Consider the following 25,072-nt stretch of genomic DNA (forward strand, 5'->3'; position numbering starts at 1 on the left):
TGAACACTTAGATTTTTTAAATCAAGATAATTGCTGGCCGACATTCCTATATCTTAGAGGCTTTACTGGGCTGAGTTTTTAAGTTACCTAGTGATGAGACTGGTATCATGTGAAACTAGAAGACTTGCATGGTCATATAACAGGGGTCGTGTGTCCCCTAACCTCAAGAAAAATGACTGAAAATGGGTTCTGTGGGTATCCATGAGTCTCCCCTTCACAGACATGCCCACTTTATCCTAGTCCCATCTAGCTTTTTTGCTGTCATTGGATTTTCTAATCAAGGAAATTTGGTAAGAATTGCTTCACCTTGTCAATGTGGACATCAAAACTGTTTAAAAATGCAAAACACTGAAATCTGAAAACATGGGATTAAAAAATCCAATTAATAGAGATAAATCATTGATACTCTGCAATTAATGGAGATTAAAAATCAATTATTTGACAGCCTTAAATAATGGATGAATATTTACTATTAATGCCATATATTCAGTTTTAGACAATTATATATTTGATGAAAGCAATCATGTCAGTATGAATCTTTCAACATGTCTGAGGTGTTTTAAAGTGCTTAATGGTAAATATGCAGAGAAAAAAATACTCGTACTGGCAATACTTCTATGGTCACAAATTGGTATATATTGGTAAACTTACATATTACAAGCATAATAACAGTAAATGATTTGTATTTTTTATTTTTTTATTTCAGTTATACGATTACCATGAATAGCAATCTCAGTCATTTGGCAGGGGCCTGCATTTCAAAAACTGTGGAGTCTGTTAAAAAAAAAAAAAGAAGATTTTTTTATTGCAGCCCCAAGGACAAAATAAAAATGCAAAGAATGTTTTTATTTCATAGCTGTTTGTCTGGACTTTAAAGGGATATGGGAGAACTGAAAACAATGGGTAAAATAATTGTATATTCTGGTTTGCAAAAGTATATTTATTCATTAGTAAAACAGTATAGTGAAATAAAGCACAAAGCTGAACAGATGTGATTTATTGCAGGTTGTGGTCTGGCACTGACTGAAACATATTCTCCTCTGACCTGATTGATTTATTCAGATACTGCCGAGCAATTCAGCTGATTGCTGAGGTGGCCCGTCTTGATTTGATTTATAGAACTTCACGAGGTCCACTGACAGCGCAAGCTGAAAAATGAAAGGGAAGTAATTAGCAGAGGAAGAAGAAAAGGAAAATGTATTATTCGTTTTCATTGGTTGCAGTTTTATAATCATAATTTCTAAATGAGATTTTAGTGAAATGCATTAGTTAGCAAGTGAAATAGCAAATAATGGATTTTTGCAAGTAAAACGTTCCCTGATTTAATTAAATTAGATTACCTGGTCAATTAATCATATTGATTACAAAACAGAAATATATCTCAATATTTTGTTTGCCTGGGTTTCACCCCCCACCACCACCTCCTGATGTCAAAGTCAGCTCATATGCTCCAGGTCAAATGTTATCATAGCTGATACTAAAATGGGCCAAAACTACAATAAATGAGACCCAGACTGAGAAAAAAAACTTTGGCTGTAATTCACTGTAAGAGCTGCTGGACCCTAAAAGAAAGTCATCACTTTTGTTTTCAGTGTCAGTGTCCCACGATCGAAATGTCAGAGGCCTTTCAACTATGACAGGAAAAAACACTCTGGAGGAATTTATCTCCCTCTCACTCTCACATTCTGTCTGTGTGAATCACACAAACACACACGCTCGCTCTCACACGTACACACATTTCACTGCGCAGTGCTTTCTGCCCTAAATCCTTCCTTGTGTGCGCTTTCTTTTTTGACAGCAGAGGATTGTAGGTCAAGGGGTTGTCATGGCCTCAGAGCCAGTTTAGGAAAACACCGGCTCAGGGAGCTGAGAGGTACACGGAGTGCGAGGGACTCACCTTGATGGAGCTTTGAAAAATAGAGAAAGCCATTCAGTGCCCGGGTTTTAAAGTGGCAGGTGAAGTCAGTCGTGAAGAGCTGCTGCTCGTAGACTCTGATAAAACAGGGCAGCGGAAAGTGCCCTGTGTTATATTTGCCTTTTTTTTTCGACAGAAATTAGACTCATTTTCATATATCTGAAAGCTTAAGCAGAAAAGAGTCCTATCACAGTTTGATCATTTGCTCGGTTATCGTCTCTGCCCGCAGGAGTACACCATAGACGTTTTCTTCCGGCAAAGCTGGAAGGATGAGAGGTTGAAATTTCATGGACCCATGAATATTTTGCCTCTCAACAACCTGATGGCAAGTAAAATCTGGACTCCAGACACCTTCTTCCACAATGGAAAAAAGTCTGTGGCTCATAACATGACCATGCCGAATAAACTGCTGAGGATCAAAGATGATGGGACGCTGCTGTACACCATGAGGTAATTCAAGTCCAAGGAGCATGTCTGAAGACAAAGTCACAATGTAGTGTTTATGTTTAATGTGCTGTAATAGATTTAAAGGCATAGTTTAACATTGTAGAGGACCCCTCATGTCTTGTCATAATCTTAAAGAGATAGCTAAGAACTTCAGAAGTTTCACGTGGTACTTATCCATAGCAGACAGGAGTGCTGACACAGAAGCTAAGCAATGTACTGCTGTGGAGAAAAGCAAAATGGATTTTAGCCACCTAAAAAGTTTTTAACACTTTAAGTGAGATAGATGTAGATATAGATATAGTTATAGATATAAATAGAGGTATATATAGATTGATAGATAGATACACATACAGTATATAGATACATATAGATATAGATATATTGCTGTCTTTAAAGCCTGACTCCATTCAGAAAAACAATAATTTAACAGCACTAAACCTGGAAACTGCTTACTGCTGCCATGCTCTGTTAGTTTGCGTCATTGTGTGTCTTTGGCATTTAAAAAGGTTATTTCAGATTCACCAAAGTCACGAAATAACACAAGAAAACATACCAATAAGGCAGTGGTGGACCTGCAACTCAGCTGTTTTTCTAAGAGGAGTCTATTTTTTGTAAAAGAAGTCTCTTTTTTCTGAAAATGAGTCTAGTTTTTCTAAAAAGGAGACTAGTTTTTCTAAAAGGGGACTGGTGGATCACCGAGGGCAAAGATGGGGATCTGAAGCTGTTCATGGCTTTCCCATCAAAATGAGCTGTAAAGCTGTGAAAATCGTCTCAATAATGTGTACTGTGTAATGTGTACACTGAATTAGAGAATGATAATAATAGTATTAATAATAATGATAATAACAATAATAACTTTGTTTATAAAGCAACTTTGAAAAAAGAGTTTACAAAGTGCCTTGACAAACAATCAAGATAAAACTAGGGTAGAGTTAGGATCATTTTAAAGCAGAGGACAAATAGTGCAAGATGCGGGACGCGTAATGTTAATATAAAATAACCCAAAGAAATAAATAAAAAACAACAGCAGCAGAAACAATAAAATCAGTAAAACCACATGTAAAAGAAAATAAAACTGGTAAAACAGAAATTAAAATGGTAAAAAAAATAAAAAGACCATGGATAAGTACCTCATACAACCACATTTTAAAAGATCCAAACTAGCCCTTTAATAGTCTTGCACATAAAACTGAACTTGGCTGTCTTACATTTATATTATACCTGGCTAAAGCATGTGATAGAAGGACGTCCAAAAGCAAAACAGATTCAGTGATCAAATACATACTTCATGCATTTTTTTTATGCAACTTGGCATCTTTCTGTCAACATGCCTTTCAAAGAAAACAGTTTGAATGTTAAGTATTTTAGGTTATTTTCACAGTGGTTGAATAATGTTGTACAATAGCAGGGATGCAAACAATGCAGTTTCTTATCAAAGAACTAACCTACAATCTCATCTAGTCTCACATTCATGTCTAGATTCCTGCTGCTCTCTGCAGCACCTTGTTTACTTTGCTCTGCTGATTACACTTACGATGAATTATTTTTGTTTCAAGGCATTACAGATGGGAAGCGTCTTGAATAGTGCATGAGGCTTGTGAGGTTTTTTCTTTCTTTCTTTTGAGACCGTGCCTAATCTGTGCTGTTTACTTTTCATGCATTTGCAAAGTCTCCTTAATTTTCTGTGAATTGGATGCAGGTTAACTGTGCATGCAGAGTGCCCAATGCATCTGGAGGATTTCCCCATGGACTTTCATTCCTGTCCGCTAAAATTTGGCAGCTGTGAGTAACTCTGATGATGATAGTGCCTGAGGGACTTTAAAGTAAAATGCTATTTTATTTTACTTTTTTTTTTTTTAATCTCACTGGTTCTTTGGTAAGAGAGCAGCCTAAGAACCGAGTGAAGCTGGAATGCATGGCTCACTTCAAATTTGAATGCAGCAATTAAAACTGATAACTATTGACTAACTGACAGATGAGAGGAAATGTCACTGGGACATATGGGGAAGAGGATTTAAACTCATCCAAATGTTTTATTTTGTAAATTTAAATCAGTTTTAATCACAATTTTATTGCCATGGCTTCTTTACATTTGGATGAAGAATTTTTGATTTGAGCTGCTTTTAAGATATTGGTTTAAAACCAAGGGATTAGGAAGTATCCGAGCATCAGTACATGGTGTCTGAAATGCCTTGACTTCTCGCATCAATGAGTCTACTTTGAATGCATTGGTGTGGTGAGCTACAGTATTTCACATGAGGCTCATTTGTCGCAGCAATCTGTAGCATGACATGATTGGCAGAACATTTCAGTAACTGTATACTGAGGGAAAAATCTGTTTTCTGTTCCATCAGACATTCATAGATTCGCTTTCAAATTTCATATTCAGTGTACTCTGTGACTGATTGAAAAGGGCAAATGTCACTGTGCATCAATTGCTTGTTGGCGTTTTTATGAATTCCATCTCCAGCCACTGAGAGATTTTCTCTCTCTACAGTATTCTCTCTTTTTTCTCTCTCTAGAAACCCAGCTTCAAACACAATGTAGTGGGGGGCTTTTCATTTGGGTCACTGAAATAATTTCTCGTAAAAATCATCAATAGCTGCGGCTGCCCCAGATTTATCCCCTATGGGTTTATCCTTGTCTTTTTCTTTTTTTTTTCTTCTTTTAGATGCCTACACAATCTCTGAAGTGACTTACGCTTGGACTCGAAATGCCTCTGACTCTGTGGTGGTGGAAGGAGAAAGCTCCCGTCTGAACCAGTATGACCTGCTTGGACAAACGGTCGGACAGGAGACGATCAAATCAAGTACAGGTAGGCTTAAGTGGAGGTCTGAATGAATCAAAGGTCCCATATTATGCTCATTGTCAGGATAAAACTTGTATTTTGGGTTTGAACTAGAACATGTTTACATGTGTTGATGGTCTAAATACACTATTTTTTTGTCAAACAGTGGGTGCTAGAACACCTTTATTCACACTGTCTCTTTAAGCCCCCCTCCAGAAAACATCCGATCTACTCTAATTGGTCAGAATTTCTTCCGTATCGGTAGCTTTCGTATCTCAGCATCTTTACACTCACATTGCAACCATGGGAATGACTGTAGCAGCACTTTTTATCTTCATTTCCGTTTTAATAGAGTTGCAGGGCTTGGCTACAGCTTGGGTATATGCTGCTTCTGGATGTTGTTTGAAAGTTTAAATGAAACAAGCCAAACAAGGAGTTTTTCGAGTCCAACAATGTTTGTTGTCCCAGCAAATCTTCAGAATCCAGTTCTTATGACTGGTAAGAAAACTGTCCACCTGATTTTTAACATTTTCGAGACTGATTCTCGTTTGTTTTACTGCTAAAGCCATTGCCTGCTTTCCATGCATTAGAGTGACGTCAGCATAGCCTGACTTTTCAGCTGTTGTCATTCAGATACACTGCAAAATATTCCAACGGGACATACAAAGGGACCCATGAATAAAGTTTGTCTCATGTTTGAAATGGTCTATTTACTGAACAACAATCACTTCCAGGTAGAAATAAAAAGGGAGGTATTGTAGATAATGATTTTGATTTGTTATATTAAGTAGAGTTGTTGTGACATCACACCCTCATGAAAGTCCGGACAGCTTGTTTAAAGGCACAATTTCTAAATTTGGACTGTGTGCATTGCTCTGTTGATTAAGCGTTTCGATATTTTCACACTATATATAGCACCTATAGCACCTACCTGCATCATACTGAAAACACCTGGCAGTCTGATTTATGTACAATATGGGACCTTTAAATCCAGCTCATGATTCCTCCTACTGACCTCCATCATCTGCAGTAAATGTTTCAACTGCTTAGACAGTGTCTGATAAATAGTGAGGAAACCTCATATTTGGTATTTTCACATATTTCAGAAATTATGAAGCCACACGACTGAAATATTCCAGATTTTGCTCGATAGTTGCCAGTTAGCATGCAGCAGCAACATGCTGATATTTAATTTAGTTTCTAACACACCCTTTAGAAACCAAACCTGTGCAAACACAACCGGAAAGCTGTGGGGACATCTGTGGCTCCAACCTACCGCATTTTTTGGATTCATGGTCCTAAATTTCTGTATTAACGCAGTTCCAAAGTGTGTTACTGTGAAAATCAAGCTGTGAAAATTTTGTGCGTGTTTGGGTGGATGTTGAACTTGTCCACCTCCTACATGTTGCAGGAGGCGGCCACAGCTTGCTGTGAAGCGCTTGCTAAGTTTTGTCTTTTTGTTACTCACTTCATTTGGCCTGAAAAATGCAGAGAAACATTTGTTCTAGCTTCCTCTGCATGACAAAGATTCAACAAAACAGGGATTTGGCAGTCATGCATCTCGAATTCCCAAATTTGCTCTGTGTTTGGTTAATCTGCATTTAGAATGGCCTGGAGACCCAAAACGCAGTATAAGACAGGGGAGCTGCTGCTGCGACAAGCCTCTCCACATTATAACCCCCCACCCCCCCCACCCCCCCCCACCCCCCAACACCAACCACCCTTTGGAGGACAAAGATGTGCAGACATTGAAATGCAGTGTAGGCTTTGGAGAGACTTAAAATGAGAAATCATCATCAACATTAAAAAAAATAGATGACAGATGCAGTGTTAGATATAAGGGAGCGCATCTGTCTGTTGTAGCTGTCAGAGGCACTAACAAAGGAGCTCCAGGAGAAAAGAAAAGCTACTGTGTTCAGTGATTTAAGTGTCTTGCGTTGGTGCCCAAAGACACAGGAATGTCTCACAAAGGTGCAGTGAAGTGTGAAATGACAAAGGAAATCTATGTTCTGGGCCCTGAAACTGAATAACTCAGTTTGCATGGAAAATGTGGCATTTCACTCAAATGGACCTGCATTAGCAAGTGAATCCAACACTGACAGTCATTAGTATCAGGAAAATTGAGTCTCTTAAAATATGGAGAAAAATACAGGAGATAATAAGAAAAATGTTTGAAAAAAATGTTTTGAAGGCTTTGAAAACATTCTTGTAGTCCCTCAAACATCAATTTTCCAGTCAAAACTTTACAACTGAATTCAGTTCATCACAGCAAAAATGTCCAAATTTAAAGAGGGTACACAGAATAATAAAAAAAAGGACACACTTGGACCCGCTAGCAAACTTGCTAAATTGTTAGCCTCTGTGGCTTCTAAATGCTTAGAATTGCATCTATGTTGCTGTTGTCGAGCAGCGATGCTCTCAAGACTTAACCACTTAAGATAAGATAAGATAAGATAAGATACTCCTTTATTATTCCCACGGTGGGGAAATGTGTATTGTTGCAGCAGCTATGAATACCAAACATACACAGCTTCTCATGTGGTAAATAACAGCTAATGAGTTCCATTTGAAGCCAGCAATGGAGCTAACATGCTAATACCAGTGGAAAAATCTGCCCCTGTTGTTATTGCCAACTGCATATATGCAGGCATGACAGGTATACCAGCAGTGACTAAAGGGAAGGTCTTGGCAAACAGTCAGTACTACCTCTTTCAAGTTTCCTTTTTACATCCTATTTCTTAGAAATTGTGTGGGATAAAAACATGTTTTGGCTAATTTTAAATGCACTAGCAGTAACCAAATCCACACTGTTCTGTTTTCCTGAAGCTCTTTTGGCTCCATCAGGGGTCTGTACAGAAATAGAAATATGCTCTATCCAAGACAAAAAGTTGTCACGTTTAATTTATTTATGAAACACTTTCAACAAGCATATTTTTCACAAAGTGACTACAGGAATACAAATACAGAGAAAAACGCCTATAGTATAAAGAAAAGACATAATGAGGGCTAAAAATAGAGCTCACACATTTTGTGAAAACACACTAAGAGATGCCAAGAAATGGGGCCAGAACCTGAGTGTGCATACACAAATCTATATGCCCGTCTGTGTGAAGATGACAGGGACACCATGTCTGTCCGGGGAGTAGACAGCAGACAGTGAGGAGGAAAAGCTTGAAAGATGAGATCAGGATTTGAATGGAAGTTGTGGTAAATAAACGGGCATTGACTCTGAACTTGAGGCTTCTTCTCGAGAGATTAGAGACGGTAGGCAGCTGATTTCCTTTACATGCGTGAGTGACAAGGAATGTGACACTCAGTGACTGGAGATTATCCGATGGCAGAAGGCAAATCACTGATGAAGGCTGTGTAACACAATGTAAGTTAGAAATAAATTCACGCACTTACAGGGAGCCATGGAGGAGAAAATGTGATCAGACTGCAGAGGGATGCGTTCTGGTTTTCTCTTTGTGAAAAAAAGGAAATAATGATTATGAAGATGATAGGAAAACAAGTCTGGTTTAAAGGGATAGCTCCATTTTTTAAAAAAAAATAGGGTTGTATGAGGTACTTATCCTTAGACAGTGTATTGCAAATAGTAGATGTCAGTTGGCATGCCCCCAGTTTGGAGAAGCAGGCAGGAGTCCAACATGGAAGCTAAGCAATCTACCGCTGTGGATGGGAGTCAGCAACAAAACAGATTTTAGCACTTGAAAAAGCTCCCACCTAAAAAAATCAACATCAGTTCAAGTGTATGCTATATTGAAAGTATTTTTTTACAGCATTACCTTAGTCTCAGACAGTGATTTCCAATGGAAAATGAAGCTGTTATATTGCTCTCTTCAAAGCCAGCCTACATTTAGAAAAACAGCAATGTAATATTACTGAACACAGAGCTGCTGGTCTACCAATGTCTCGATCAGTTACTTTGTTTTTGTTTTTGTTTGATTTTGGAGTTTAAGAGGGTCAGTTCGGATGTCACACACTAACACAAACCAACTACCTGATTGAAGCAGAGGTAGATCAACAGCTCCTTTGTTCAGTGAGCGAAAATTAATAATTTTGTTAATGGAGTCTGGTGGCTTTGGTGAGAGCATAAATAATAAAAGTAATAATAATAATAATAATAATAGTAGTAATGATAATAATAATAATAATAATACGCTTAATTTACATAACACCTTTCATACAAGAAATGCAGCTCAAATTGCTTAACAGTCAAAACAAGCAATCAAGGCAATTCAGCATAAGAGGACATTTATAAACAGTTTAAAACAAAAATTAGCTCTTTGATTCATAGTCATTAAAAACAACAACAATTAAGATCAAAAATTTGAAAAGAATTGCATATATGGGGAACTCAAGCTGCTATTGGCTAAAAGACAATTCATTACTGACCCCATCCGCAGCAGTGTGTTGCTTAGTCTCTTTGTCCAGCCCGTTCTCACTCTGAAGTTGTCAAAACGCCAAAAGCCACTTTTCACATTCGTATGATACGCTGTTTGATGGCCGGACGGCTGCCACACCTGTAAGTTACGTGCCAGTGTCAAGTTGAAAAGATGACAAATATAAAGAGCGCAAGGGCGGAGTTGATTGGTCCAAAAAACCCTGGACTCGAGTTAATATGTGCAGCCCTTTATCTCTGAGGTTAAAAAAAATACATGTCATTTCGTTATTATGGATGATAATAATGTGAGTGGAACAAGTGACAAGTGATGTGAAAGTCTAGAGTTTGCTTCCCGTCTGAATGTGAGGGATTTTTTATTTTTATACCTTACCGTATGCCTCCTTCCCCTGATCCTAACCATCAGTGCAAACGTGTGCATTGTTGACATCCCTGGTTGCCATGTGCTTTTGTAGCCTAAACATAATCATGTGCAGCGTAATCCCACCATGTGCTTGTGTTGATATCATGGTAGCAGCATCTCGGTACGTCAACAGCAGACGGAGACGGATACCTAGAGCTTAATACTTATACGGGGAAGTCCACTGCAAAGTGGCAATATGTGACGACTTGGGATGAGAATGTGTTATTATGTCGGACTCCAGCCTGTTTCTCCAAACCGGGGGACGTGCTGGTTGCCATCTGCTGTTTACTATCATACTGTTTATGGATAAGTACCTCATAAAACCCCACTTTAAAAAAAAAACCAAACTACTTCTTTAAAGATATGTGTTGAGATCATTTGAGGTGCAGGGTTTGAAATAAAACACATATCTCATATGTGAGGTCTTTACTGCTTAGGAAAATAAATGTATTGTCTACCTTGTGTTGTTCAGCATTCATTTCTCATGTTTTAAGCTTCATTCTGTCGGGAACCATCATGTCACATAGCAAATAAAAATGGAAATGACTCTGCAACATGGCTCTCCTCTCAGTAAGGCTCCCTGCTGTGGCAGTACGTCGTAGCAGAATGAAATACTTAGCACAGTGATAAATAACATGCAGGGACCATTGCAAATAATCCCCCAATGGTTATTAACTTAGAAATAAACACCCTCCGGGGTGCGCACAAACAGAGCAGAACCAAAGCAGGTGGAGGCTGGGTGGAGTGGAGCAGCAGTAACAGCAGCAAGCACACGTCAGCATGCAGAGGGAATGTGAATGTGAGGGGCTTTAAATAGGCCGCCAGAGCAGTGCAGCGAGATGTAATTGCTGCGGTTGTGGTTGGTTAACAGCAGAGGATGACTCCTGACTATGTCATGTTAGAAGCAACTCACTTTCACTGAGGTCAAAGCAAAATACATGTTATGTCATTATTATGGATGGTAATAATATGAGTGTAAGGAGTATCTCAGTGAACCATAAGGACCTTAGAATACACCTGACATATGAGCTAAATTCAACACACAATTTATCACAGGGTATGTTGCCATGTTAACATGGGAATACACTAATCATCCAGTACGTAAAAGGACAGTTCCTCTACAAAATCACGAACACTCATATTTCTTCTCTGACCTGTATTACTTTTTATCAGTCTCTATTGTTTCAGTTCGTTGTTGAGTGTTGGAGGTATCAGTGGTAGAGATGTCTGCCTTCTCTACAGTATAATGGAACCAAATGGCACTTGGCTTGTGCTCAAAGTGCCACAAGTATGTTTCTTGCTTCCTGTGAAAATGGAAACATATTTTGAAAAGACACAATGCATGCAACAAGACACCCTGTACCTGCATGTCCAAACACTGACACATGGGGCGTTTCCATTACAGATCTGTACAAAACTTACATACGATATTTTCGATTAAACTCAGCTGCAAGATGACTGCATTTCCATTGAGTGATGTTATGTGACTTCTCTTGCGATAACGTTCCAAGAAGCATGGCGATGGATGTTCAAAGCATTAGCAGGTTTACTTCTATTGCAGCCACCACACTAGCCGTCATTATTTCCAATTGAAGGTACCGTTGGCATGTTATGCAAACAAAAATGGAAAGGCAAGCCCCTTATACATGGGAGAAGCCACGTATGAGGGATTTCCTGTCTGATTGTCCACGATTTCACAGAAGAATTGTGGATTCAAAACTTTCGAATGATCAGCTCAACTTTTGAGGAGTTATGTGATGCAGTAACACTTCTTCTAGCGCCTGCTGCATCATGCCCGAGGAAGTCAGTTCCCACTGACGAGTGCATAGTCATATCATCATGTTTTGCGAAATATGTCTTTTTTGCCCGAAATACCACCTCATGCGAGCGTAAAAACTTTTTGTGACAAATGGGAGATTTTTCTAAATCAATGTGTTTTCATTAGACGTATTTTATATTCCCAATTTCAATTTGTGCAATTTATAGCAAGCAGAAAGGCCTTAATGTGCCTTAAAACCAGTGGAATCAAGAAAAAAAGTATTAAAGTGACTGGCAGCAGACCAGGCTGAGGATGTCTGAGTAATCATACCCAAAAAATAGTAACATTAATTGTAAAATCCTTGCTGCAGTATTTTACACAGTCTGGAACAATTCCACAATTTAAGTTAAGTAAAAAAAAAAAAAAAAAAAAAGGTGTTGTGGGTGAAGGTGGTGAGAAGATCTGACAACATGTTCTCTGTTTCACTGACAACACTGATCTAATTTTAGCATTACTACTTATTAAGGAAACCATGATAACAGGAGCTCTTATAATATAGTTCTGGGAGGCATTGATCATAACAATGGTGAGAAATGTGTAGGTGTGCTATAATTACTGGGAAACAAGTGAGTTGTTTTTTTTTTTGCATTTTTTGTCCACTGTGTTGAAATGATGTTGTAAACATAACATTGTTGTAAACAATCTTTTACATCTAACTAACGTTATTTAATTGCTATACGAGTTCCTTAACTTGACTTGGGGTTGTATGAGGAACTTTTTCATAGACAGGATGTCAGTCGGCATGCCTCCAGTTTGGAGAAGCAGGTTGGAGTCTGACAGGGAAGCTGCTGCGGATGGGGTCAGCAACAAAACGTATTTTAGCCACCTTAAAAAAAAATCAGTATTAGTTTAGGTGTACGCTATATTGAAAGTATTTTGAATGCTAATAAATAAATGTTATTTCTGACATCCAAAATAAATCGGTAATATTTCTCTCTTCAAAGGCAGACTCCACTGAGAAAAACAGTGATTTCATATCGCTGAACACAGGAGCTGCTGGTTTTTGTTACTGTGTGACTTTGGTATTCATGACCCTTTGAAACATGGATTGTCATCACCTTTCTTTAGCTGCACTTACACGCCTTTCACAAGTATTCAAACCTTTGAACCCTGTGTAATTGGTTTAATTTCTTTCAGAAACATGGCAGAAAAGGCAGTGAGCGACTTGACAAGAATTTTCCTGCAATTTGCAATATTTTTTTTAGATTTATAAAATTATTATGTTTTTTATGAGCGAGGATAAAATGTCAAGAGAACTCTATTGTGAATCATCACATTTAACTATTCAAGATTGTTTTACAGAATTATTAGAATATTTCTAATACTTTTTTACTACTTTTTTAGGTAATTTCCTTGCTTTTTTTGTTATTTTTGTTTGTGTTTGTGTGGGGTTTTTTTTAACTTCCCTGTGTTTTTGGGGGTTTTTTTTATGTGTGTTTTAGGGTTTTCAGGTAATTTTTTGTACTTTTTACAAATTTCTTGCTTATTTCTGTGTCATTTCTTCTTAAGTTGCATAGAACACAATACAAATTGTAAAGGAAAAAAAGTATATATATATATAGATATACATATTCAGTGTTTGGGGCATGCTGACTATATAATATACACACTATATACTGTATATAATACACTGACTCTAATCCACACAACCACACAAAAAAAACAAAGCACTACTTCTTGAAATACAGTCAATTTTGTCAGTTTGCGTATAAAAATTCAGCTCGCAGAAACTTGAAATCTGCTTTGGAAAAAACTCACTAGAACATAACGTTTGTACTAAATAGGCTGCAAAATTCAAAACTACAGGTATAACTACAGGTAGAGGAGCGGAGGGAGTCGGGTCTGTGGTGAAAATGTGAATAATGAGCATCATGGCTCAGGATAACATAAAGAAGGAGTTAGATTTGATGATGGTGGAAGAGTTGGAGAAGTTAGTTCCTGGGGAAGGATATTGACCCCGGGGGTCTTCGCCTCCAGACTTGAGCTGCAGAGTGGAGGGAGGTGTGGGCGGTTTGCAAAGCCTGGCTGTGGAGTTAGAAGTCTTGTTTTTGTGCCTGAGCGTGCGCAGCGAGTCCTCTTCCTCGCAAGCTGCTCCAATTTTCATTCTGGGAACTTTTTTTTTATGCTGAAGTAGGTATTTCAGGGTGGTGTGGGCGGACGCTTCGGAAACACGTCAAAATCTTGACCCGCTTTCTTCTATCACAATTGTGTGATATCTCTGTAGCATCAATGTGATCTTTATTCCAATTTTAGAGTTATTGAAGAGGTTTACCAAATTTTACAATTACACGCAGAAGATGCAATGACTGTAAAAGTGCGTCCCTGTGCCAAGTACTCTATCACTACTCCCTATAAGTATCAATTACCAGTATAAAGTATTTCCCCAGTGACTGCATTCCGCTATCAAGGGAATCCCTGCTTCAGTTTCATTGAGTAAGAATATCCTTTCATGCACTAAATGCTCCTATCTAGGTTAAGTGGTGTATGATGCGGCGGTAGAAGGCAGAATGCCTGCCAGTGCCTGTTTTCCTGTTTAACTAGTCACTCCACATTATCTGATTGGCTGACTTTAAATTAATCATTCATTACTAGTGTGTCAGTGTTTGGTGTAGCGTACTCGCAAACTAGGTCATTTGGCACGAACGAATGTGCTCTCAGGCTTCGCAGGGACGGACATCTTGCATAAGCCTGTGAACACATCAACACGCTGTTACAAAAGTCCCGCTATTCAGCCATACATTGATGTGTCACACAGTCATGTTACTTTAAAGCGCTTGCTGTTTCAGTGGTCATGAATCTCACTTGTTGTGTTTGCTGTTAAAAAACATTTTTTTGTGTGTGTAACTCCATGCATTATACATAAAGTGAACTGAACTGAATGTTTGACTTCATTCACAGTGTAAAATGTATGATCTTCCTGCAGTAATCTCGCTGTAGATTTAATGTAGATATAGTGTTTATGTACTGTGTATATTTGTTTTCAAAATCCGCAATAACTGATTTTTATGGTGGAGTGGAGGCAGCTGCAACAAGCTGTAAACACCGAGGGCGTTTACATGCACAAAATAGTCCAGTTTTTGCCCTTATTCTCATAAAGACAATACTCCTACTGAACTATATTCATGTCGAATGAAAATTAATATTTCACTAACACTCTAGTTTACATGCAGCTGCGCATGTAACGTGGCCTAACATATCGCTTATCATATATATGGAGAAGTAAACAACCTGCTGCTCTTTTGACCTCCCCACTGAGCATCGAAAAGATGTGTAACAAATGTCTGTTATACATCTGTTTGTCTTTAGACGTCCGGTTTTTGGCAATTCAGGTTGAAAAAAAAAAACTTTTATAATGTAAACATGGGGTGTGCAGTACTTTTGTTAATTATTTTTTTTGATATATTTAATGATGATTTTAAAATATGGTCCAAAATGCTACTATATGTAGCTGACAAATCCTGGTTTATAACAGGGCTAAAGCTCGGAGACGATGATTAAATGACATCTGTTGCTCAGTGCGTCGAGATGATAATGTTGCTTTGTGTCTGATGGACATGTCTGTCCAAAAACTTTACTGGTGGCTACAAGTCTGTAAGCTTGTCTTGGTTTTATTGTCCTCTATTGGCCAGAAATGTATCAATCCAGCTTTAAGTTTTTTGGCTGTAAAAGGTGGGATTCAAAAATGTCTTTTAATAAATTCTGTGAAAATAATCCTGGTGATGCCATCAAGGTCTTGGCATGGTTTTCAAAGGCTAAATATTTGTGACAGCAACTTATAGATTGGGAGCACAATTTTTTGCAGTTTTTACCAGCCAGAGAAGGTCTAATGTAAGATGCTATGGAGATGCATTGTGGGAAATATCTCAGTCTCTGCTGTATATTATAAGTCCCCAGCTTTATGGGAGTGCAATATTAAACCACTTGTGGTTTCCCTTTAACCTTTAGGGACTGTTTGACACATTTTACATGCTTTGCATTCTTTATAATGTTGTCTGTGTTGATGCATATAGTATAAATTTGAGATTGTGTATTTTTGTCCAATCTTGTAATTTTCAGTTCAGCTCCTGCAATAAGTCTAAAATATACTGTGGCAACAAATTTGTTACATTCATACTGTTAAGTGCAAAAACTGCACCATTGAAACCCAGTCAAACTACAGTTTTTAATCCCACAGCCATCAAAGCATAAAAACATGCACTGTATTATTTCTGGGTGTCATTCTGCGCTTTTGCCTTGCAATGAGTCATTTTTTTTTTTTTTTTACTATTTTCCACCAGATGACAGCTTTTTAAAAAAAATGTATTTCTTTATTTTTATACCATTTTTGGCATATGGATAAAACACAAATATTTCCACGAGGTGCACTGTCACAATCAATGTTGCTGCGACATGTTGCTATGATTAGGACTGATGTTGATTTAAACAATAACTCAGTGAAAGTAGAAAGTAATATTAATGTATGCTTTTTAAAGCTTGATTTTGAAAGGTGCATTTTGCATGCAGAGCGCTTCGAGTGTGTGTGATATTAAAGCGGACCTTAAGGGTTAATCTAGCTTTCCTAAAAAGGCTTGTATTTACAAGTTAACCATTCTTACTTAGTTTAATTGGTGTTGTTTATATTTTATAGACAGCAGTTGACATTAACAGATATCTCTTAGTGATTAATTTCAGTGAAGTCTTTATCTGCAGAGCTTGTTGTCTCCTGTGTGAGTCAGTGCCCTCTGTTGGACGGCTGACACTGTGCAGTGCGTCCTGAGTGACTGAGTGAGTGAGTGAGGTATTCCCGTGGTGTCAGCAGGAGCTATGTTTCCTGGATCTGTAGGAAACATGATGCGATTATCATCTCCGTGCTATAATTACAGTCTTCCCTCTGAGTGAAGCAATCACAGGCTCCTCTGGAGAAAATACAGTCACATTCCTTGCTTGTTCGTCCTCTTCCTCCCCCTTCCACAACACAGGCATCGGGGCTGGCATGCAAATTAAATTACAGAAGATATAGAGCTCCATAGGGTACTGAGAGTGCACTCAATACCACTAAATTCCAGCGCCTGGTTAAATGTGTGTGTTTGTGAGTGCATGTGGTGAAAAAGAGAGAATTAGTCCTCACATAACTGCTGGAAATGCAGGCGATACAACTACAGAGCTATATATATATTAAAAAAAAAGAGGGAATAAAAAATCTTTTGGGATTAGTCCTTGGAATTGACACCCCCTCCCCCCTTCCCACTGCTGAAAGGGACTTTCCTCTTGCCAAGTGGCAGTGTGTATCAAGGCCTTCATTTCAGCATCGCAGCAAATGAGCTATGTTTCTCTGTTCTGTTGCCATGGGTAACACATCTTTTTCTTCTCATGTCTAATCTTGGCTTCTCTTTGAGATATCTTCCATTTGGAAGGTCTGCCTGCTGCTGCAGCATTGGCACTGTTTCACGGCCTTGTCAGCTATTAGGCTTTGCTCGGCGGAGAGGAAATCATACTGCCTACTTTTCTATGTGTGGATGGATTATTTGATCAAATGTGAACTGTTAACAGCTGAAGTAGGCTGTATAATCTACGTCTAAGGCTGCTTTGGCATCTCAAAGCTGCATTCTCTGCAAACTGCGCATCAAAACATAATGTTCTGCACACAGTGTGGAGCACAAAGGGAGGTGTGGGGTTGCACTTGTGTTGTTTAATATGTCAGTTTCCAACAGTTTACTCATGCACTCAACTATCAATGATGACCAGCTTCTTTTTTCCAGCATTTTTACTAGCATGTTTTCACATCTAAATGAGTGTATTAGTGGTTTACCTACCAAACCAGAGATAGTGATTGTTGACACAGTGGTGAAATCAATCAAGGTGGTTTTGCTTTTTTTTTTTTTTTTGTTGTTTCTGTCAACTATTAATGAAGTGCGTTTTAAGATCATAAAGTTTCTGTTAATTTAAATGGAGTCTGGTGGAATTGACAATAGTTCTTACTTTTGAACCAAAAGGTCCGTCTCAGAGAGATCCTTTCGATAATCTTTTCAAACACTTAATAATCTGAGCCTGTCCATAGCAAAAGTAAGCACTTTTAGTGGATGTTAGTTGACCATGCAAACATTACATGCAGCTCACACTCACTGCTCAACCAGTTTAAACACATATTGTTCCCATCAGTCACTTAGACACAACAATATGGGAACAATAGGGTCCAGGTTCAAATATACCATTAAACTCCGGATTTTTATGTTTATTTGACATGTAGAAAGAAATGTAGCAACTTGTCAGCACGCTAGCAAATGTTTTATTTTCTCCTTTGTTGTCAAAGGATGTGACATTTTGTAGGCTCTCCCATAAATACTGACCATATCTATTCTTTTTTTTGTGGTATAGTATGGGATCATAATGCAGGGGGGTTTGCCTTACTAAAGTGAGCTAAACATAATGCAGAACATTTTTAAAAAGTAGGATTTTTATAATAATATGAACTTTACAACCATATGAAACCCTAGTCATTACCTTCCAACTTTAAAAAAAAAGAAGCAGATTTGCAGTAATAAAGTTTGATAATCTCTTCTTCAGCGTGTTATGAACGGGCTACAAACCAGAGTTCATGTTAAAGTGTAACAAAAAGAAGGCTTCTTTTTCCTTAAAAAATCATATTGAATATTAGTATCCTTAATGCACAGGTGTTTTTTGGAAAAATGCAAAACAAATTAAAGCCATCTGATACCTACATATATTAAATGAGCAGAGTTTACTGTTTGAGTGCAGTTATTAATTCCATAAAGTGAAGTGAAAGTCCCCAAATGTCACATTATAAATGGTAGTAAAAGGTAGTTGCAGCGGAGGTGCTTAAACATGACCTGATTCTTGTCTCCACAGGTGAATACACGGTGATGACGGCTCATTTCCATCTGAAGAGGAAGATTGGTTACTTTGTCATCCAGACGTACCTCCCGTGCATCATGACCGTCATTCTTTCCCAAGTGTCGTTCTGGCTGAATAGAGAATCAGTGCCGGCTCGGACTGTGTTCGGTAGGTGTCTGCCTTAATCAATGACCACATTGTGTGCTATTTAAAGATTCATTTTAAAATGGGCAATAAATGTGTATCTTAACCTGGCATTAAAGGGACAGATCACCCCTAAATCAAAAATACTTATTTTCCATCTTCCTGTAGTGCTATTTTTTTTTTATATCGATAGTTTCAGTGTTAGTGTTGGAGATATCAGCTATAGAGATGTCTGTATTCTCTACAATAAACAGAACTAGATAATATTTTCTTGCGATGCTCAAAGCACCAAAAATACATGATGAATCTACCGCTAGCGTACCTAGCACCACTGAACTAACTAACATTACAGCTTAGCTAAGGAGGACGCCATTAATGTTCATATCTCGCACTGTCATGAATATGAGTCTGTCATGAGTACATGCACACTTCCTTTTATTCGGTGATACATTTGGAAGGTGTATCCTAGTAGAAAGAAAATCTTTCCTACATAAAACTGCTCACAGCAAGGTCTGTAGATTATCTTCAGTAACTGGGTCATGATTTCTGGAAAGAAACATTGCTGTTCAAATATATATATATATATATATATATATATATAGTTTTTTTTTTTTTTTTTTTTTTTTAGAAATATTTCTTTTGCGCTTTGGAGCACCAAAAGCCGAGTGCCATCTAGTTCCATTGTGTCTCGAAAAGGCAGACATCTCTATGGCTGATATCTCCAACACTCAGCAACTCACACCAAAACACAAAAATAGATTGATAAAAAGCATTACAGGTAAGAGAACAAGTAAGTCTCAAGTCTTTGCACACAAGTCCTGAGTCAAGTCACATGTCAAGACTGCCATCTCCCAATTCCTAAACTTTGAGTTTTGAGTCCTGAACATGTGATAATGCATTCCTAACCGGATATAATGCAATTTAAAAACCAGAATAATAACATATAACATTTACCAAAAAAAGATTTATTTATTTTTTTAAATTTATTTGTTAAAACAAGTAATCTGTAATCTGTAATTTTCTGCTTGTTCGTTTTACGTAGTGCATTTTGTTTTTTTATTTACTACTGCGTTGTTTATCTTTTGTGTCATGTTTTTCAATCTGGCACGAAGTAACGTAACATTAGTTCTTCATGGTTCTTTCCTGCAAATTGATTGGCTGCTGTTGGATCGATTCAAACAGAGTGGATCTGGAGTATTAAGGGTCGAATTGCTGGGGCTGAATTGCCCTTATGTTAGTCGATCTGGGAAATGACAGGAAATTAATTGATCAATGGAACCCCTTTTACGTAACATGCATTTGAATTATTTTCAAGTATTTTCAAGTCAAAATGCCTAAGTCCAAGTGAAATCACAAGTCATTTGGTGTTGAAGTCCAAGTCAAGTTGCAAGTCTTCGATTTTCTCAAACGGAGTTTAAAATCATCAAATCTGTGACTCAAGTCTGACTCAAGTCATTTGAATTGAGTATAATTGATTTTGGGCTGAACTGTCCCTTTAATTTAATTAAGATTTATGAATGTTGGATCTCACACATGGTGGCATCAGAATTTAACTCTTGTTTGGTGAAAATCACCTTTGTCAGCTTGGGGGAATGAATACAGCCAATAAAAGTTGCTGACAAATGGTGACAACAGGAGAAAACAGGATCAAGAAGAGAGAGGAGAGCCTCAGTGTTTCTTCAATCCAGTTGGACAGGCTGCTGTTGGTGTTTGTAAGCCAAGTGGAACTAATAACAATGACCTAAGACTGGTTAGCTCAAAGAAAGAAAAACAAGGTACAGGAGTCAAGAACATGCAGTGTCCTTTGGCCAAAGAACCTGCTGAGCAGTTAGAGCATTACTGAAGGTCAGTGGTTTTTAGGGTAGAGTGGGCTAATAGTGACCTTCTACTGTAAAGGTACAAAGTGACTAAAGCTTGTTCTGAAAAGGTTAAAACAGTAGTTACAGTGTAATGTATATATGTGTGTTACATAAAACAATGCCTTTCTAATGAATTTCATAAAACTATAAAAAGAAATGTTTTTTTGTGTGTGTATTGTCAGGTGTAACCACCGTCCTCACCATGACAACACTGAGTATCAGTGCGAGGAACTCTCTTCCCAAGGTAGCCTACGCCACTGCCATGGACTGGTTCATCGCCGTCTGCTACGCCTTCGTCTTCTCCGCTTTGATTGAGTTTGCCACTGTCAATTACTTCACAAAGCGTGGCTGGGCTTGGGATGGAAAGAGTGTTGTGACTGACAAGGTAATGAGGAAAAGAGTGGTTTTTTTTGACAGGCTCCATTTTCAAAGAGAATTCATTAGCAATGCAACTGTCTGTTGAAGACGGCAACGCTTGCAGGTTTGCGACTGGAGCTCTAAAAACATTGTGTGAGGCAGAGGGAAACGGCGATAATGGCTGTGTAAACCCTCCACAAAGGTGCATAAGTGCTACAACTGTTTCTGAGCGCTAATTAGCTGAGAAATGACATGAGACATCAGTGAGCTATATGCATTCTGTGACATGATGAAACTCAATATAGACAGAACAGGCATAAATATAGAATTTGTAGTACGTAAAAAGCAAGGGGCAAGAATAAGCTATAAATTCATCCACTTTTGTTTCCAGTTGGTATCAGTGTTGTTGCTGCTAGTGCAGACAATCAGAGCAGACAATTCCTTGACCACTTGACCTGCAGCAACACAATTTTTGGGGGGCACAAAGGCTACATGCAAGGGAATCAAGGCCCTAAAACTGTTAAAAACTGTAATTTTGATTTCACTAAACCCTTTTATACTTGAGTAGATTGACTTGATTTCTTTTGGAAAAATATGGGAAGAGGGCAATGAGCAACTTCACAAGAAAGGGCCCAGAGTGTAGCAGGAAATAAGTTAAAAATTAAATGAAAGAAAGAAAAAGGGAAAACAGTAAAAACAAAACAAAAAGCCTAGAAAATGACCTCAAGAAATTGTGCATCAATATTTTTTTCTGTTAAATAATTTTAAGTATATAATTAAGAGAATTAGAAATATAGTTTTTCAGATATTTTACCGTGTTTTAAATATTATCTAATATTCCCCCTCAGTTAATATTCCAGTCATCTCTTTTTCACCTTTTACTAATTTTGTGCAGTTTGTGGGACATTTCTTGTAAAGTTTCTCATTATGTTTTTATCTGTTTTTAAAGAAACCAACTAATTTTCTCAAGATTGAGAGTTTTAAATGCTAGTGACAGGCGTCGTAATGCAGCACAAGAAAACTGATGTCAATCCAGGTGTTAAAGGGTTAGGTAGACAATGCATTTCTATAGGAATAAACACAGTTTTAGCAAAATAATATTTATTTTGCAACGTTTTTAAGACTTTCAAAGCTTGTTTGAATGTATTGTGGGTGTAGTCTGATGGTGTTTATGATGAGTGTATGTTGTGACTCATTACATCACAGTTATAAGCATATATGTATGAGAAAAACATATACACTGTATGTAGTCTACATATTGGGTCATATATTACATTTATGTACAGGATTGTTCCATATGGAGATATAGTCAATAACATTAATTAATAAGATTCTACATAAAAGACATTGTTTTTCGAGACCTGATGATGGAAGTAGGTATGACTAAGCCATCTCGCTTCCTTCTCATCTCTATTTCATCTTCTGTTTAGAGTTGCACATGTGCAGTACCAATCGGCCAATCAGAAACTTCAAAATAAGAGCTCTTTTTTTTTTTTGCAAAATTGATAATTCTACATAGAAATTACAACAGATAACTATCAGCGACGAAATAGGTGTTGATTACGTCACCAAATCAATACCTATGGCCTTAGATGAGCCAGGTCCTTTAAAATAAAAGCCCCTTGGATCCCGCTGTAATTTATTTCATTATCAAAATACTTTCAAAATTGCATTGTACAAGTACATTATTTAACTTCCTTATGACAGTGGTGTAATACATTTTTTGATATGACAGTAGCTACTTCACTTGACTTAATTGTAATTGCAGTTCATTCAGTAATTTTGTATTTTAGTAGTTTACACTAGTTGGACATTAAAATATTGAGATATATATTGTGTATCGTCATATCCCTTCAAATATTGCAATATTATTTTAAAGCCATGTCGCCCAGCCCTATTTTGAATTTGGGGATAGACAGTGACGAGTTTTAGTGTTTGTATCTAATCCTTGTGGTCTTTCAACAGAAAAAAGAAAGGGCGTCTGTCGTCAAGAAGAATAACGCCTACGCTGTAGCAGTGGCCAACTACGCGCCCAACATCACCAAGGACTCCAGCACACTCCCAACTATTGCCAAAGGTGGCGCTTCGGATCCTAACAAGCCCAAAGCAGACGGCAAAGCCCAGGACAGCAAGAAGACATTCAACAGCGTCAGCAAAATTGACAGGATGTCAAGGATTTTGTTTCCGGTTCTCTTTGGCAGCTTCAACCTTGTCTACTGGGCAACCTACCTAAACAGAGAACCTGTTATAAAGGACATGGTCCCCTCTAATTAGAGACCAGTTTTTATCGGGTTCTGGTCTGGGGACTAAGAGACGAACCAAATACCTCCAGCAACTGTGTACACATACCTTTGCAGAGTTGAAGTCCTGGATTGCAGTGTGATCCTCTATCTCCGCCTGTTTTCTACACCGTCTGCAGCACTTTTGAAAAGCCCGGCTTTTGTAAATGTGTATGTATATTTATATTCATGGTTTCATGGTGACATATTGTGTGATTACTTCGATTAGAGTGCATATTTCCTTGAAAGTATGTTTCCAGTTACAGTATGTGGCCACTGTACATACAAATCAAATGAAGAGTAAACACATGAACACATGCATTTTATTTAAGATTTCTTCTAAATGTGTTGAATTTTGCTGGTAATGCCCACTCTTGATATTACGGTATATATTTTTGTTTTGAGTGAAAGGGACTGATTTTATCATATTTTTAACTGTCTTTGCCATCTAAGACTGGCCTGATTTTTTTTTCTCCTGTCCAAGCCGATGCAAAAACACACTTGTAAAATATTGTTACCATGTAAAAGTTGTTTATTATCTGTGACTGCAGGTATGGGGCTGCAATCAAACACTGACCTCCAGAATTACTGACACACTCTGAGCCAAAAGGTGGTAAAAAATACAGCAGAAACTGCATCATTAGTGTGCTTGTGCATGTAATACTGTTTAGTGCTGCCGATTTCAAGTTTACACTGGAACCATTTGGAAATACAGGAAAATATATATATGAAAAATAACAAGAACACATTAAATTCAGAGGGAAAGAAAAAAAGAAGAGAAAGAATTGGAAAAGATGCTTACAGTGTGTGTTTAAAGACAATCCATATCCATAAATGCTTTACACATTTAAAAGACGTTAACATTGTTTTTATTCATGATGTATGGAAAAAAAAACTATTTTCATACTGAAATGGACTTAGCTTTGAATGGTATGTTTATATGTGTATGCTGTCTATACTGTTTGCTTGTAATAGTTAAGTTTTGGGGGGGAAAAAACATAAAAAGAACCAGCATATGTACAGCATATGTACATACGTTTTTTTTTTTCATTATATGTGAGGGATTAGACAGATACAAAGTGAAATCACCAGTAAGTTAACATGTTTGAAAATGCATTTTTCAGTTTTTCTGCCCAAACAGTGCTGACAGACACACGGCCCTGACCAAATGTTGTCTGTTAATGTTTTGGGCTGACATATTATCATCACGTTTCACCTGACAAATGTAAGTCCAGTAATCACTCTTCTTTTAACTTTGTTTTGGTCTCCACTAACTCCTGAGGGAATTTTATGACTATACCAGACTTTCTGAGCCTGTCTGTACCTGGTGTTCACACACGTCTTTGGTGATTCGGTCACGGTGTACTACCGCTTTATAACTCACCCATTTCACTACAAGTCGGACTTAGTGTTGTGTAACTGTCCGACAGTGACGTCCTGCAATCCAGGACTTCACTGCCTTGCTGTTTTGACGGTTTTGAAATCTGCTAACAACAAATCTCCAGCCATTGTGACAAGGCTGCGAACATCACTAGCGAGCATGCTAGCGAGCAGCTAGCAGGAGTGTGGGCCCTTTGACCATTTAGCATAAGTAACAAGTAGAGGTTGTGAGTAATGGCATCTAAACACAAGCAGTCAGTTGGAGTTGCATGATTGACACAGGTGTTCAAATCGCCAAAACACATGTATGCCAAGTATGAATAGGTTCTTAGCCTGTTTTTGTTTACTTTCCAGCTAAATTGCTAACTGTTAACTTTTCCTACCACTTAGTACTGGGTATTTAGAGCACAGTCGTTTTGAAGCATACAGTAAATGTAACGCTTTACAA

The 25,072-nt window shown here is 37.8% G+C and overlaps 1 protein-coding gene across 1 annotated transcript in view; it reads left to right on the plus strand.

Moving 5' to 3' along the window:
• The window catches only part of LOC121948111 (gamma-aminobutyric acid receptor subunit alpha-2), a 42,615-nt gene extending 18,617 nt beyond the window's left edge, over positions 1-23,998 (plus strand). The window contains exons 5-10 of the mRNA XM_042493382.1: positions 2,145-2,365; positions 4,062-4,144; positions 5,034-5,177; positions 18,621-18,773; positions 20,791-20,993; positions 22,931-23,998. Coding sequence (XP_042349316.1) covers positions 2,145-2,365; positions 4,062-4,144; positions 5,034-5,177; positions 18,621-18,773; positions 20,791-20,993; positions 22,931-23,239 — 1,113 coding nt within the window. The 3' untranslated portion in view covers positions 23,240-23,998. The remainder of the gene's footprint in view (positions 1-2,144; positions 2,366-4,061; positions 4,145-5,033; positions 5,178-18,620; positions 18,774-20,790; positions 20,994-22,930) is intronic.
• The last annotated feature ends 1,074 nt before the right edge of the window (positions 23,999-25,072 follow it).

The sequence above is a fragment of the Plectropomus leopardus genome, chromosome 9 (genome assembly GCF_008729295.1).
Source record: "Plectropomus leopardus isolate mb chromosome 9, YSFRI_Pleo_2.0, whole genome shotgun sequence".
NCBI lineage: Eukaryota > Metazoa > Chordata > Actinopteri > Perciformes > Serranidae > Plectropomus > Plectropomus leopardus.